Source organism: Engraulis encrasicolus, chromosome 15 (genome assembly GCF_034702125.1).
Source record: "Engraulis encrasicolus isolate BLACKSEA-1 chromosome 15, IST_EnEncr_1.0, whole genome shotgun sequence".
Classification (NCBI taxonomy): Eukaryota; Metazoa; Chordata; class Actinopteri; order Clupeiformes; family Engraulidae; genus Engraulis; species Engraulis encrasicolus.
In genome coordinates this window covers 48,148,932-48,166,431 of record NC_085871.1, presented here as the reverse complement: position 1 = coordinate 48,166,431, position 17,500 = coordinate 48,148,932, and the positions used below count along the sequence as shown (strand labels likewise).

At 43.4% G+C, this 17,500-nt stretch overlaps 2 protein-coding genes across 2 annotated transcripts in view; one reads left to right on the top strand and one right to left on the bottom strand.

Moving 5' to 3' along the window:
- The window catches only part of LOC134464127 (metalloproteinase inhibitor 3-like), a 40,662-nt gene extending 39,206 nt beyond the window's left edge, over window positions 1-1,456 (top strand). The window contains exon 5 of the mRNA XM_063217586.1: window positions 1-1,456. This exon is cut by the window's left edge and continues 438 nt beyond it. The gene's annotated coding sequence lies outside the window, so the exon portion shown is untranslated.
- Window positions 1-17,500, bottom strand: part of LOC134464126 (synapsin-3-like) — a 304,168-nt gene that overhangs the window by 192,555 nt on the left and 94,113 nt on the right. Inside the window, exons 7-8 of the mRNA XM_063217584.1 lie at window positions 10,636-10,792; window positions 7,220-7,309 (exon numbers count right to left, since the gene is read on the bottom strand). Of these exons, the coding sequence (XP_063073654.1) occupies window positions 7,220-7,309; window positions 10,636-10,792 (247 nt within the window). The remainder of the gene's footprint in view (window positions 1-7,219; window positions 7,310-10,635; window positions 10,793-17,500) is intronic.

Genomic DNA, 17,500 nt, shown 5'->3' with positions numbered 1-17,500 from the left:
ACACCCAATCAGCACCCCTCATCCCCATCCTCATCCTCCCCCTGCAGGCAATATGACCCCACCAGTCGGTAATAGCGCACCATCGCGGCTGGTATAGACCCTCCCTGCTCTGCCCTCTGCCTGCTTACGTCACCTGACCTGGTCTATGTGTGTACCCACCAGTCGGTAATAGCGCACCATCGCGGCTGGTATAGACCCTCCCTGCCCTGCCCTCTGCCTGCTTACGTCACCTGACCTGGACTCCGTTTCTCGATTCTTGTCGTTGCTAACCGTCTTAAGTCGGTCTTGAGTTGGTCGTAAGTTGCTCTTGAGTTGGTCTTAAGTTGGTCTTCAGTTGGTCTTTAGACGCAAGACCAACTTAAGAACAACTTAAGAACAACTTAAGAACAACTTAAGACCAACTCAAGACCTTGGTTACAACGTTGGTCTTAAGAACGAACAAAATGGCTAAAGTCGTTAGCAAAGGCACTGTCGAGAAACGACCCCCTGGTCTATGTGTGTACCCCCACGCTTCCCAAATTGACCCTACAGCACCTAGCAATATCCACTCACCACCTATCAATGTCCAACCACAGTAGGGTGATAAGTGGGATGTGTGTATGTTAATTAACTTTCGATCCTGCCAACTACGCCAAGTAAGCAGTGCCTGATTGTCTGCGGTAGTACCACTTGTGATAGACTATACTATATTTGCAGTCGGTTATCTGGGCAATTAGCAACTATCGCTCAGAAATCCACAGATTTTTTTTTTGGGGGGGGGGGGGTACAACCATTCACATGGTGTACAGTACTTGGCCCCTTTTTAATTAACTCCTAAACACTCAACTCGTGACGTCACGCCAACTGCAAGAACAAATCCGACATACTGTACATTGAATTCACAACAGGCCCCCATGTCCCTCTGTCTGCATGCGTATATGATTGCCCAACCCCTCATTTCCTATCCAACTCGCGTAGACACACAAACACAGATACACACACACACACGACAATGCAATACACCGTTTGTAGAGGACAATACTCCCCAAACATTCCCTACGATGAACTTCTATGTGTTTCTGAGCAGATGTGTAATGTTATGTGCAAATCTATAATAACAGGCCACTGTGAGGCCTGACAAATATATTAAGACAAGACACCGTAAACTTCTTATCCTGTACACACTTCATACTGTATGTCAATACAGTTCCAGTAACCTGGCACATTATTGAAATCAGTGTTAGCCCAGAGGTAGGATTGTACTGCCCATTCCTCCACACACACACGCACACACACACACACACACACACACACACACACGCACACACACACGCACGCACACACGCACACACAAAGTGTTTTGTTTAAAAGTCAGATGAATTGGTATTTAATTGATATGAGTTTATACTGTATGAGCTTAATAGACGTGTACATCTGTCCAATTATGTATTATGTAAAGTATTTATGATTTATCAGATCTATCCTGCCATCTTGTCTTTGTGCTGTAGAGATCAACAGTTTATTCAGTACATTATTCAGTACATTACATGACACTTAGCTGACGCTTTTATCCAAAGCGACTCGCCGTTATTTACAGGGTATTGGTTACAGTCCCTGGAGCAGTGTGGGGAAAGGTGCCTTGTTCAAGGGCACTTCAACCATGGAGTAAGAAAGGGAGTGGTAAGGGTGGGGATTCGAACCTGCAACCCTCTGTACCATCTCCTCAACCATTACGCAAGCCAGGGCTGCTCGATACCCGGCACATGTACTCTCCTTCTCACTAATATCAATTGACTTCTTTTCTAATGTTGTTGACATTATAAAGAGAAGAATGTGGTTGGCAAGAAAATGAACTTTATAGCACAAATAGAGGGAATATATATATTACAAATATATATAAATATATTCGATTGCAAACACAGTGTTGCAATGTACCTTCCATTGCTGTTGATGATAAGCTATGAAAACAACCATGCTGCCACGACGATCTGACCCCATCAAGCCTACGTGTTCTGAATGGAAGGCACAAGTAAGCACTGACCTCACAGTTTACTACCCTCCTGTACGCTAAAACCACACCGATAGCATTCATCCACTGCTGCCCCTGTCAAGACCATCAAAGGCCCTTAAAATCAAAAGGGAAGCACTCAGTTGCTCTCTCTCACTCTGCTATCATGTTTTGACATGTTGTATGCGTCCGGATAACACCATGTTTTTGTTTTGATTCAAAGATGCAGCCTTGCATCACACAAATTCAACCAAGCAGGAAAAAATGAAGTAAAAATCATGGCCAAAACAAGTCACTATAACACCTTCCCTGATCATGGGAGTTTGATGTCTTTGGATGAGTACATTGGTGGAGTACTGTACATAGATGTTATGTCAGTGCTAACTTGTGCGTTTAGTTTGGGGAGCGAGGCATTGAACTAGTATTACCAGAGATATTCTATAGAGATATGCCAACATAATAGGTTTCTATGGGCACCTAACGCGATCAGGTTCCGGTCTGCCTAAAGGGGCATGTCATAATGCTCCTACAATGAATAGAACTGTCCTTAGGTCTGCCTAGGTCTGCCTAAAGGGGGCCCATAATAGAACCAGGAAACAATGGGCCAATGGAACCTCTCTCTCTCTACTCTCTCTGGTATTACTGTGCCCTGTGTGAGAGGAAAGTCATTTCCCCAGCTGCTGATGCCCATGTCTTTGTATTTGTATTTGCTTCTTTTGTTTCCTTTTCTTTTCTTTTAGTAGCGGTACTTCTCTTCTTCCACAAATTCTGTTTCGGATCTGCCATTCTATTTTGTTTTTCTTCTCCGCCAATGATACATCGATTAAACAGCAATCATTAGTAGTCAGCGCTAGTTGTTGCTGTTGTGGTCAGAAACCTGAGGTAGCCAAAGTAAAAGTAGAAATAAAAAACAGAACCTGCCATAGTTTCCTTTCAACACAAGTAACTTCACTGAGTGACTGGTCTAGAGTTACTATAGATAGAGCGGTGTACCTGATTCTGCGCTGGTTGAATCAAATTTTGGGGATTTTCTTTTTAGGATTTTAGTGTTTGTTTTTTCAATAACAACAACGTTGAGTCACCTCATTAGGTACAATGGAATAACGGGTGCAACCACTGTCTGTTTGTGTTCCTATCTTCAGTCCATTCCCTTGCAGCTAACTGAAACTCTTAACTCATTGGCTGCCAGCCATTTTCATAAAAGAGTAACCCAGAGTGCCAGAGATTTTTCAGCATTTTGGGTGTTTTTTGGAGGCTCACAGAAAATTGAGTTCTGTGTCTATGTCAACACCATACCTATCAAAACACAGATTAGACGCTCATCTGTCATCAGAAAAAAACGGTGTCTCTCTACCCCTTTCCGTTCTTTCATAATCATCTGTTGAAAATAAGTGGAATTCGCCAAAATGCTGCTTTCTAGCCAAAAAGCTGAGAAAACGCCATTTGAAGTTGACCTATAATTGCAAGTGTTTTTGCTCATAATGACACCGTCCTAACAACTCCAAACCTATCAGATGCTATTACAGAGTCTCCTGTCATCTGTAGCCAGAACAAAAGATTGTTTGTATGGTCTTTTCAACCTAATAATGTACTGAAATATAATGGGGGTGGGCTTGAAAACAAGAGTGTTTTGGTTTGTTGCTGGCGCGCACAATGGATCATGACAACAGGTGCATGTAACTCATGTGAAATACTAAACTCACAGAAATACTGTCCCTCTGTTTAGCCTGTCGTCCTCTCGTTGGGGAACAAATCAAAGCTGATTTGTTCCCTAACTTCCCTCCTGTACCTGTGAACAGGCAGGCAGGCAGCACAATAGCTTACTGCTGCTTCTTTGGCAGAGCGGACAATTTGCAGATTGATGATTACTGTCATCATGTTTCTGCTATAGTGATCTTGTCATATATTGTTCAATGAATTTTCTTTTGATAAAGTACTGATCACATATCCAACATTTCACAAGCCGATTGGAGTGGGGAAGGCTAGCTGGTCTGAGGCTAAGTGCAATGCTTTCTCATGTGAGCTGAATGTATCTGACCAGACACAAAGGCTAGCCTGCTCTGTTCCAAGAATCTGCAACCCCCCTGTCTTTTTGATGATACAGTAAGCTGATCATACTATACAGATCCATAACTGCAACTGTAGAATGAGTAAAAATAGTTGACTTACCAAGGCTCCTTTATTTAGGCTTAGTTGTAAGTTGTTAGCGATTTCGTGCTAGCTAGCTAGCGTAGCAAACAATAGCCAAACATTCCCAACTGAGGTGACCACTAGTCCCGTGCATTTTCCTGTTAGATGATCTTTTGTACGCATCATCCTGATGTTGTGTAGGCTGATCACATTATCCAAAATGAAACAGTTGCCACACAGATCATCTCTGGTTGAACATGGTGTATTTTGGGCAAGCTAGTTACAATTCCTACTAGCTAGATGGCAACAGGGGGGTGTATTTTGGTCATGAGAGCAAGTTTTTTTTTTTTTGTCAGACACTAAAGTCAGTAGAATACCTGTGTTAAAATCAGAGGGCAAGAAAGTAGACTACTGTCACAGGTGCTTTACTTTCAAAAATGATTTTGCTATGCTACTTTTGAGATTATAATAGTAAAAAGGGATATTTTTGTCTTGACATTTCCTCTTGATGTGAGCTAATGCCCTGCCCTGACTGTTCCTAAGGACACTTCTGCCACCTACAGGAACAGTTAGAACATGACTAGAGGCGTGAAATTAATACACAACATAGGTCAGACCGTCCTCAAGGTGTGGCTGTAAAAAAACGCAATTATCGGCGAACGACGTCGAAGGCAGGGGGCGTCACTATTCGAAATGACGTCATTCGACGGCTAAGGCAGCCAATGAGTTAAGTGCGAGAAAAACTGGATAGCTACTTACTGCGTCAGAGCCGACAATTCCGTTTTTATTTTGCAGCCGCATAATCTTCTACAGAGTCCCTACTGTATAATACTTCTTTTATTCTGACATCGAAGACAAAATACTTCTTTACAAAAGGCGCTTATGACACATTTTAAATTGAAATTGCAAATGATCAGGTCATTCAACAAGGAGTTGGAGGACTCAAGGTCAACTATGTGTTTATATCTTTAGAGTGATAGAGTGAAGTAAGATTATGTCCTTAAAGGACAGAGGACTCTATTCACAGATGAAACGACCACAAAAGACAAAAGTACATGCTGTATCTCGGTCTCAGCGCTTCAGTGAGAGCTGACGAATATCTAATCTTAACGAGGCTCTTATTTGCGGTTCACACAACGACTCCCATGTGGAGGCAGAGATGCTCTGGTCTGGTCTCTGGTCCGACGGATAGCTATTGATAGCAGCAGCACACGCTCCTTCAGACGCTTGGCAAAGGTTGAGACGAGACGAGCTCCGCCACAAGTGCAACAGCTGGGTCTTTGATGAATTAAAAAAAGAAAATGGCCTCATTCCCCCCTCGTCACGATATAACAAGTTAAAAAAAATGCTAAAGCAAGACAGTAGCAACGCTTCCTCTAGCTTCTTAGCTGAGGCGTTACTCTACTTTAACTGTGGGACTTTGCGCAGACAGATTGAGTGCTGAGCCTTGCTTGCCCACGTCTTCGGTGCAGGCCTACTTTGAAGTCCTGTGGGACGGTAGGGGTCCTGTGCAGCAGTGGCACTGTAATCAGCCATCTGGTTGTGGATTTAAGCATCTCTGCCCCCTGTCTAGACACCAGCATATGGCTACCCTCATGTTTTCCTTCAGCGGTTTCCACTAAACCCAACAACAACAACAACAACAACAACAACAACAACAAAAACACACCTATCTTAAATGAGACCGCTTCCTACAAAAGAGCATGGAAGTGTCTCTGCCTTTTTTTGTTTGTTTCTTTCTTTGTTTCTTTGTTTTGTTTTGTTTGTTTGTTTGTTTGTATTTTGTTTGTCATTTCTTTATTTTTCTATTCATATCTGTAAATATATATAGCATAAGTGTGGCGAAGGTGGCCGTTTATGCACTGCAAAACACTGCAACCAGTTAAACGTTAAAAAAAGGTCAATTGTCCTGCTGCCTTAAATTTGTAAGTTAACTCAACTTGAGAAAGCACGAGGTGACTTGAGTTTCGAGTTGAGTTAACTTACAAACTTAAGGCAGCACGGAAATTTACTTTTTTTTTTACATTTAACTGACTTGCAATGTTTTACAGTGTGGGGACGGTGTCTGTGAGAGGAGTGGATGGATAGTATTGGTGGGAAACACTTTGTACAGTCAAAATAAAGAGTGTGGAACACAGCGATTCATCTAGGATCAACCAATATCTTTTAGGGCTTACAGAAATGTTTGACTTTTAATTTCTGTTTTATATTTTTATAATAAAGAGTTAATTAAAAATGGCTGCTGGTGGTTTGTTGTCATTTTTTAAAGAATGTACACTTGTTAATACTTCCATATGCACACTGGGTACCATTGGAAGTGTAGAGCAAAGTAGAATAGAGTAGTTTATCAGTCACATACAGTGCTATAACCTAGGTAGGAAGAATATGAAAATGTGGACTATTTTGCTAATTGCCCATAAGATAGTAGTAGTAGTAGTAGTAGTAGTAGTAGTAGTAGTAGTAGTAGTAGTAGTAGTAGTAGTAGTAGCTTTATTATCCCCCATGGGGTAAATTTCTTCTAACGAGAAGAAACACAACATCACAACTATATAGCCAAATCAAAGTGCTTTCAAATACACATACACATTCTCCCATTCACACATCAGCTCTGGAGGTTGCCAAGAAGGCGGCAATTGGACAGAGTTCACGTGAGAGTGCACGAGCACGAACACACGCACACATACGCACACATAACACACACACACAAAATCAGCCAGCCCGATATGTCCGCCATGCTAAACACCATGAAAATTTACAATCTAGCTCAAGAGGGCCCATGCAGGGCCCCCGAATGGGCAGAAAACACACACACACACACGCACACACACACACACACACACACACACACACACACACACACACACACACATACACACACACGCACACGCACACACACGCACACGCACACACGCGCGCACACACACACACACACTCACACACACACACACACACACACACACACACACACACACACACACACACAGTAACACTAGTCCTAAATTAGATTACCCATATCAGCAAAACTACAGGGGCCCTATGTCTACATTTCTCCTTGGGCCCCCGAATGGGCAAAACCAGTACTGAAATAAGCACAGGACTCACCATCTGTGAATGGTTGGGGTAGAAGGTCTGTTCATTCAGGGGAAACTTCTCCGGGCCCAGATTGTGGTAGAGCTTGATCATCTGAGAAAACTGGAACAAGAAAAAAAGAATAGTATATCTGTTGTAAATTTGATGTTATCAGAATGGCAATGACCAAGTCATAGTGCAGTAGGCCCTGTGTTTTGTTATAGGTGTGTATGGTATCGTACTTAACTCAATGGCTATTAGAGTGTTAAACTGGTGGCTGCATTATGGACTACTTAACGGGCTACTTAAAAAAAAACAAAAAAAACAACAACATTGTAGCCTCTTTGTGAGGACGGGCCCGTTCACTCTTGGCTAAAAACAGTGTTGCCAGATTGGGCGGGTGCCCGCCCAATTGGGCTACTTGGGATGAGCGTCGGCGGGCAAAAATTGTTAAAATTGGCCATTTGGCGGTTTTTTAAGCCGTTTTGGGCCCATAGAAGTCACTGTAATTTGTTGAATTTGGGCGGAATTTAGCGCATTTTGGCGTTTTTTGAGAACCTTTTGGGCGGGATTTGGTCAGACGCATCTGGCAACACTGGCTAAAAATACAGGTACTCAACTAGATCATAACAACATGACTATGACATCACCAAGATCCGTAGGTAACCGAGTAAGACTTGGTCATTGCAAGTTCCTTGACAGTAAGGTTATAACAGAGGCTCTGGTCAAAGGAGTCAATGCATGGCATGTTCAATGCCCGTTAGATCAGCTCTAAAAATAACATAGCACATCATCAGTGGAGAGTCATTGTCAGTTCGCACAATTAATGTGTTCACACCCATGAATAAGAATCCAGAAGTGAGTAATACTGGTGTAACAGCACTACAAGCGTGTACAAACAAGCACGTACAAACGAGTGTAATCAGTATGAATGAACAAAAGGTTCCTGTGAATATTAGCAACCCAAATACATGACGTTACTGTCTGACACTACAATAGTGGATGTAATGAGTGAAATCAGTATGAATAAAACATGTTCCTGTGAATATTAGCAACCCAAATACATGACGTTACTGTCTGGAACCAAAGTAGTAGATGTACTGGCATTGTAGGTAGTGTACAGTATATTCAAGGGCCACAACAAGAGTAGATGCCTAGGGGCAGTGCAATCTCACAGTGGCGATCATGGTTTACACAGACCTCCATCTCCGGCTAATCTTGATGTTCAAAGACCTTGCTTCCCCTCCCTGGCGGGAGGATAAAAGCACCCAGCGCGCGTACACACACACACACACACACACACACACACACACACACACACACACACACACACACACACACACACACACACACACACACACACACACACACACACACACACACACACACACTTCTGAACACAGCTCCCAGCGTGCACACACACACACACACACACACACACACACAAACACACACACACACACACACACACACACACACACACACACACACACACACACACACACACACACACACACACACACACCTCTGAACACCTCTGCTTTGCCCTCCTCCCCAAATTGTAGTGTTTTGTCTGGGCCTTAATCATGTTTTGTCTGTGGCCAGGTACGTCTGTACATGTTCACGCGCACACACACACACACACTCCCACACACACACACACACACACACACACACACACACACACACTCCCACACACACACACACACACACACACACACACACACACACACACACACACACACACACACACACACACACACACACACACACACACTCCCACACACACACACACACACACACACACACACACACACACACACTCCCACACACACACACACACACACACACACACACACACACACACACACACACACACACACACACACACACACACACACACACACACACACACACACACACACAGTAAGACTGGGCCTAAATCATGTTTTGTCTTTGGGAAGGTCCTTCTGTACACCAGTGAGTCATGATTCACGTGGCGCACGGCAGGCAGCACTGGGTTGCCAGGTGTGACTGATCATTTCCAGCCCTCAAAACATGTTTAAAAAGACAGCCTGGACTGGGGGCACTAAGTCCTACCATATTTGAACTAAATTCTATTGATTTCTATGGCCTTAAATCTACAGAAAAAACGACCAACATATAAAATATTTCTTTATTTTATTTATTTATTTGTTTTTTAGATACTGTATGTGGATACTCTAAGATGGTCATCCTGAATAGCCAAATGGGGCAGGAAACCGGCCCAATCTGGCAACCCTGAGGGCAGCGCCCCCTTCCCCTATGAGTAATGCGGAGGCCTGCTCTGCTCTGCGTTAGCCTAGCGTAAACACTGAGGCCGCTAGTTACGTGAGGTAGCCCAACTGTAAACAGCGTCTGGGGTCCACCATAGGCCAACTCCCTGGCAGGTGCAATAGATCATTTAGATCATTTAAACAGACCAAAAAACAACTCGGTAATGTGGCTAAGAGCTCTTGCTTTCCTGGAGTAGATCAGATGTAACTGTGGTGGTGATTTGTGTAAGAGTGGCTTTGCATTTCTGGAATACAGTTAGATTAGACGGGAAGCAGAAACTGCTCGGCATTGTGGGATATCTTCACTACAGTGACACATTCACATGGAATGAACAAGGCCAGGAATAATCACACAACACAAAACAACAGAAAAAGAAACAATTCACTTGCCGTAAAAAGCAACCGACCTTTTGTGTTTATGTACGTATGTAATTGAATACTGCACCACTTGAAAAGTTTTTAATACAAAAGTACAAACAGAAAGGGGTGCACCTTGCATCAAAACTGTTTTTCTATTTTTGTGCACAGGCGCGTTTGCAACAGGGTTCGCAGGGTTGCCAAAACGCGTCTGTGCACAAAAATAATGAAGTTTTGATGCAAGGTGCGCCCCTTTCTGTTTGATTGTGTTTAATTTGGGCCAGCACCCTCAAAATGAATTTAAAAAAAACCTGAGTGAAGCCTGCTACCTGCCATAATTGACTTATAATACAAAAGTACAAATCGCCACCAAGGGCTTGCTGTAGCGGGTGTAAGACTGACATGTTTGAATGAAAGAAGTGAAGGACAACACACATCACCATTTTACACTGAGGTAGGTAGGTAGGTAATGTCCAAAACTTTTGCTGGCAAATAAAAAAGGAAATATCTGAAGAAAGCTGACTTTCACATACTTCCCTTATCTATGATTTATGCTGGATTCAGCGCTCAGTTAAAAACAAAAAACAAAAATCAGACGATAGTGTGACTGCTTGTTATTGGCTACTCTCGACCCAATGATAACTTACTGTACCACCCAGGGCTTGTTTCTATTGGATTGGCTATTCACCACCCATTCCTTGTTCCTATTGGCTGATGACCACCCAGGCCTTGTTCCTATTGGCTGATGACCACCTATGCTTGTTAATGGTTACTTACCACCCAGGGCTTGCTGCAGAAGTTGTAGATGGAGTGCAGTGAGTTGACACTGGCCACGCCCCCGTATTGGAGACCAATCACAAGGCTCCTGAAGTCCTCTCCTGGGGTCATGCTGAAGGCGTGCTGGCGAATCAGAACGAAGTCTGGCTTAAACGTCCTGCAAACGGGGACAACAAAGAAGAACAAGTAGGACAGGTGATTTTAACCTTACATTGCATTATATTATGTTACATTACATTACATTTAGCTGACATTTTTATCCAAAGCAACTTGCAGTTATTTTACAGGGTAGTGGTTACAGTCCCTGGAGTATTGTGTGGTTATGTGCCTTTCTCAAGGGCAACTCAGCCATAGTGTGAGGATGGGATTCGAACCTGCAACCCCCTGATCTCAAACCCCATCGTCTCAACCATCACGCCACGGATGGAACAGGAAGGAAAAGAATAAAAGAAAGAAAGAGAGGAAGAAGAAAATAAAGGAAAAAAACTGATAAAGGAATAGGGGAAGAGAAGGAGGAGGAGAGGAGAAGAAGGAGAGAGGAGAGGAGAAGAAGGAGAGAGGAGGAGAGAAGATGAGTATGTGAAGAGGACTATGGGGAGTACTTTTAATTTAATAGAAAAGGAAAATGAATGAATGAGGAAAGAGTAAACATGTCCGCAATCCATAAATCTTAGAGAAGGATTAAACATTACAATGAAATAAAAAGAGATAGCAGAGACAATACTGCAGTGGCAGAGCTCCAAGTAGTTAATTGGAGTCGCACCGTCGCAATTGTTTTGACCTTGGTGGTGAAGATTAGAAAGGAGGATGCGGGGAGAGTAAACGTGTGCACATTTGGGCCTAACTGAATACAGCTACAGCATAGACCAGGGGTTCCCAATCTTTTCCAACTTGGAGTCCACTTGAAATGTTCGGGGCCACTTCTGACCCCATAAACAAGAGAACAGCCACACGCACGCACGCACGCACGCATGCACGCACGCATGCACGCACACACACACGCACACACACACACACACAAATATTATTTTGATTTTTGGAAGAAAAAAAAGATTCAGAGATACCTTCCGAGACTCATCAGTGGGCCTCGGCACACACATAGTTTGAGAATCACTGGCATAGAGACCATTATAATCATGTTGAGATGGAGATGGCATGGAAGGGGATGCCAGTGCTGTGGTAAATTGGATGGCACTGAACAGGTTCATTAGACCACAATGGCCATCACATTGACCTTGGAATGGCAAAAGAAATTATTCAGGGGAGAATAATGTGTATCATTATCGTGTGGGGGGAATACGTACATGAAAAATTCAGAACACGTTGCACAGCTCTGCCAAGGACATCAAGGGGAACAAAATGGCTTAAATAAAAACATCTACAGGTATTCTATTCTATTCTATTCTATTCTATTCTATTCTATTCTATTATATTATATTATATTATATTACATTCTACTACATTCTCTTGTTTTCTATTCTACTTTGGTCTTTATCTATTGAATTATGTATTTTTTAAATTGTGATGTTTTATTTAGGAGACTTAATCATAATGGAAAAATATTTTTCAGTCATATACATACATCTTTTTAAGACTATGTCATTTGGCCTATACGTCTGTCTGACAGTTAGAAACCGACTTGTGCTAGTTACAGTAGATCTGTTGACAGTGTTCTACATTACATTTGATGTGTAAAGAACTGATATAAACCAAAACAACTCCAATTCAAATTCAAAGTCATAAAGATTAAACAGTGAAACTGTAAGATGTAGTTACTAGCACAAAAATAACATGAAGGCATTCATAATGCCGTGTACAGACCAGGAGCGAACGGAGCGAATGAAGCGATGGAAGTCATTATTTCTCTATGGAGGGCACGCGACCTGCGCTACCAAAGCGAATTCGCCAGGAGCGAAGCTTCTTGCGCGACCAGAGCGAATTTTGACGATTAAACAAAATCTAATCGCAGGCGAATTCGCTCTGACGCTGTTCGGCGAAAACCAATCGGAACGTTCATATCTCCGAATGTCCCAGGCTGTCAAGCCAGAGCCGTTATGTGATTAGCTGAATCAAACATGTCAATGCTGCGTCTGGAGCGAATACAGCAAATTCAAGGCAAAACTTCTTCTGCTACCCACGCTACCAGGCAGCGTAGTTCGCTCTTGGTCTGGACACGGCATTAGAGAGTTGGACTGTAGATCACAGGGTTGCAGGTTCAATCCCCACCCTTACCAATCCCTTCCTCCCTCAAAGGCAGAAGTGGCCTGGACCAAAGGCAAGTTTCCCCACACTTCCCCACCAAGGACTCTAACCAATGCCCTGTAATATCTGTAACGGTAGGGACACGAAGCGAGCGAAGAGAAGAGAGGCGAAATTCAACCATCATCAGGTCGTCACAGCGAATCAAATGGAATGGAACAGTTATGTTGTTGATTTGATTAGGCCGCGGCAGGTGAATTTGCTCCTCATTTGCATAACATTAAACGTTCTTTAATAATTTCGCTCCTGTTCGCTTGCTTTCGCTTGCTTTCGCTTGCTTTCGCTTGCTTTCGCCTGCCTTCGCCTGCCTTCGCCAGCCTTCGCCTGCCTTCGCCCGCCTTCGCCCGCCTTCGCCCGCCTTCGCCTGCCTTCGCCTGCCTTCGCCTGCCTTCTCCTCTGTCATAGGAATGAATGACAAAGTTCGCTTCGCTTGGCCAAATTCGTGTGTATGTGTCCCTACCGTAAGTTGCTTTGGATATAAGTGTCAGCTAAGAGTAATATACTACTACTGTACTAAAGCAGTGATCCATCATAACAACTGGCTGGTGAGTTTCACCTCACTGGAGGTCAGCATCAAGTACCAGCATCACTCACCACACACACACACACACACACACACAGACCCACACACACACACACACACACACACACACACACACACACACACACACACACACACACACACACACACACACACACACACACACACACACCCACACACACACACAATCATCACCAAGTAGCACCCCTCGCCATCTGTCTGCCATGTGTTGCACTGTCTACTGGGTATTAGCTAACAGACTCACACACACAGTACTGTGTGTGTGTGTGTGTGTGTGTGTGTGTGTGTGTGTGTGTGTGTGTGTGTGTGTCTGTGTCTGTGTGTGTGTGTATGTGTGTGTGCCCACAGGTTGTTCTGGCGAGACAAGGAATGAGGAAGCTTCCCCTTGCACTCAGAGACCTCGCCTGGCATGTGGCACACACACACACACACACACACACACACACACACACACACACACACACACACACACACACACACACACACGGAAAAGACAAAACACACACACATACACACACACACAGACAGACTCGTGCCGATCACACATACGAACGAAAGACAAAACATCCATGCACACACACACACAGACTCGTGCCAATCACACACACACGCACACACACACAGAGACAGACAAAACATCCATGTAGGCATGCTCACACATCCGCAGGGTCAAAACAGTCACTCACATAAACTCATGCACCCACCAAAACACACATAATATCTACACAGACATAAAGACAAAACATCCCCGCACATAAACTTGCACATGCTCGCATCTGTGCACACGCTCACACACACACATGCACACACACGCACACGCACACGCGCACGCACACACATCAAGTCTTGAAAATCACATGTACGCAAGAACATGAGTCTGACTCTGAGGCTGAGGAAGAGAAAAGCACAGTCTCTGTGCAGCGGGTGTTCTGATTATTTGATGATACTTATCTGTTATTATGACTGCATGGCTTTTTAAGGTGTTCTTTGGGTTTGTTTAGAGAAAATGGAAGAGGGGGAAGAGGGGGAGGAGCAACGAAGAGGTAGTGGAAGAGAAGGAGGGGGAGGAGGGGGAAGAGGAGAAGGTGGGGGAAGAGGAAGAGGGGGAGGAGGAGCGAGGAGGAGGTGCTGGTGGAGGAGAAGGAGATGGAGGAAGAGGAGGAGGAAGAAGAGGTGGAGGAGGAGGAAGAGGAGGAGGAGGAGGAAGAAGAAGAGATGGAGGAGGAGGAAGAGGAAGAGGAGGAGGAGGAGGAGGTGGAGGGAAAGAAGAAGAAGAAGAAGGAGAGTAGGAGAAGAAGAAGAAGAAGATGAAGAAGGAGAAGAAGAAGAAGAAGAAGAAGAAGAACACGAAGAACAAGCAGAACAAGAAGAAGACAAGAAGAAGAAGAAGAAGAAGAAGAAGAAGAAGAAGAAGAAGAAGAACACGAAGAACAAGAAGAAGACAAAGAAGAAGAAGAAGAAGACAAAGAAGAAGAAGAAGAAGAAGAAGAAGAAGAAGGAGAAGAGTAGGAGGAGGAGGAGAAGAAGAAGAAGAGAAGAAGAAGAAGAAGAAGAAGAAGAAGAAGAGTAAGAAGAAGAAGAAGAAGAAGAGGAAGAGAAGAAGAAGAGTAGGAGGAGGAGAAGAGGGGAGAGCAGAAGTAAGTGAGGGGGAGGTTTGCAGTTATGGAGGGAAAGAGATGAAGGGGAGATGGAATGAGAGGGGGAAATAATGGAAGAATAGAGGGATAATGAAAGAATGGATAGAATATAGACGCCATCCATGTACTCCACCCAAAGATTTTGGCTCCGCACATCGTCTGGCAAAAGCCTCGAGCTCGGTTCTCTCAGTGTTTCGCCAATCAGCAAACAGTTGAGAGTGGTGACGTAGAACTCACCCGCAAGCTCCGTTACTGATTGGTTAAGCTAACTATATTCATACTTTCGTTTTCTTATTTGTATGCGCTATAACCTAACATGCATGCTTATAAAGCATATGGGTTTTAATTTGAGTTTGGAACTTCAATTAATTTAAATGATAGAGCAAGATCAGACCATCTCCCATCGTCCACGGAGACGGATTCGTCATGGCTTTTGCCAGACTGATTGACGGAGTACCAGTACCGCAGGCTACATTTCTCCAACTGTGGTACATGCTAGATGCTTTTTTGGGGCTCAGCCATCAAGTGGATTAACGCCATAACGTAACAGGCATGCTAATAAAGCACAATATGGGGTTCGCCCCGGCTTAGAATACAAAGGCATGAAGGGAAATGAAAGAATCTTTCTTGAACATAACACCCCCTTGACCTTATAAGCCTACCAACCCCCTTAGTATTGAAACTAAAATCAAATATATATTTCTGTATTAACATACAGTATCTTGTTAACATACTGTGTCTTCATCATGTTTACACAGCATGTGGGGAAAAACAGCACTGTGACAGGTGCATTTTAGAAAGCTCCACTTTAAACAACCATTTCAAAATGATCCATTTTAGGATGATAAAGGACATCTAAACAAATGCCCAAATGGATAAAACTGTACTGTATGTGTTCACAAAAATATCCAAAGCCATGTAAACAAAGCCAAAGTTGGACAGCTGGAGACTCAAAATGTTGGGGTAAAGTTGATACCCCCCCCCCCCAGGACCATCTTTTCTTCATTGTGTGCAGTGTTCCAAGATGCTTGTGCAAGGTTCCAAGAATTTCACCAGTTCAAACAGTTGCAGACTGCAAATCATAGATATCAAACAGTGTTATAGAACGTTGGGTATTACCTTAATGTGTTCTGCACAACCCGACGCCAAAATTTGATTTCAAAGTTGTGTAGTTTGAGCTTAAAGGGGTATGCCACTATTTGGGGGCTTAATACAGTTAAAATCGTTGGCCAGGGTTTATAAAGGTGGTAAAGTGTCTTATTTTTCATGTAAGCCGTTGTCTTGCTTTAAGACAAGTTAAAAGAGGGAGCATGTCGCTAAGCTAGTGAAAGTCAATGGATCCGTGTAGCATGCTACAATGCTACATGGATCCATTGACTTTCACTAGCTTAGCGACATATTCCCTCTTTTAACTTGTCATAAAGCAAGACAACTGCTTACATGAAAAATAAGACACTTTACCACCTTTATAAACCCCAGCCAACGATTTTAACTGTATTAAGCCCCAAAATAGTGGCATACCCCTTTGACAGAAAGATTTTAGAGATGGGTGGCAGAAATGTGTTGGGAAGTGCTCCAGTTACACACACGCACCAGGGCTTGACATTCTCTTTTTTCCTTGACGGCCACTGTGGCTAGTGGTTATCCCAAGTCACTAGCCAGGCGCGGAGTGGCCGTCGGGAAATCGGGGACTTGTCCCGGTGGGCCGCGGCCGTGAAATGTAATAACGCGGCTGCACTGCGTTTTTGTCCGGCCCTGTAATTTTGAATTTGAACTTAAATGCACTGACTTCCAACTTTCCGCTTCCCCGTATATCTTAGAAGCCAGCTGACTAGTTAGTATTTATACCGTATACCAGACGGCAATACCTCACTGACGGTGTCAAGTAAGTAAATTGGCCACACCCCTTCGCTACTGATAATTTTCATACACCGTAGATCGCGGAAATTTACAAGATCTTAGTAACAAAGTTTCGTTTTCAGTATTTGAAGAACCTGTGATATGTAGATTGGTTACCAAAGGATGGAAATATTAATAAATTATGAGTTATTTTCCGATTTCCACACGACTGTTACAGTTTACAGTCTTTCCAGTCCAGATTCACTTGCTCTGTGGTTATTGAATTGGGTTACGAACAGACTCCACCAAGTGGTAAGGAAGAGAACTGCACCTAACAGAAGCAATGGGTTTTGTTTTGATTTGTTAGAACTACCAGTATATCTCCTTATAGTCGAAATAATATTATTATCATACATATATTTATATGTGGTACATTTAGGATGTAGCCTATGTCTGAAGAAATGGAACAAAATAATTACCACACAAGATTCTGATGTGACCAGTGCTGGGTGTGTAGGCTAAGCTGTGGATTAAAGTAGAGTGATTGCAAGAAACAAAGACATTTGCT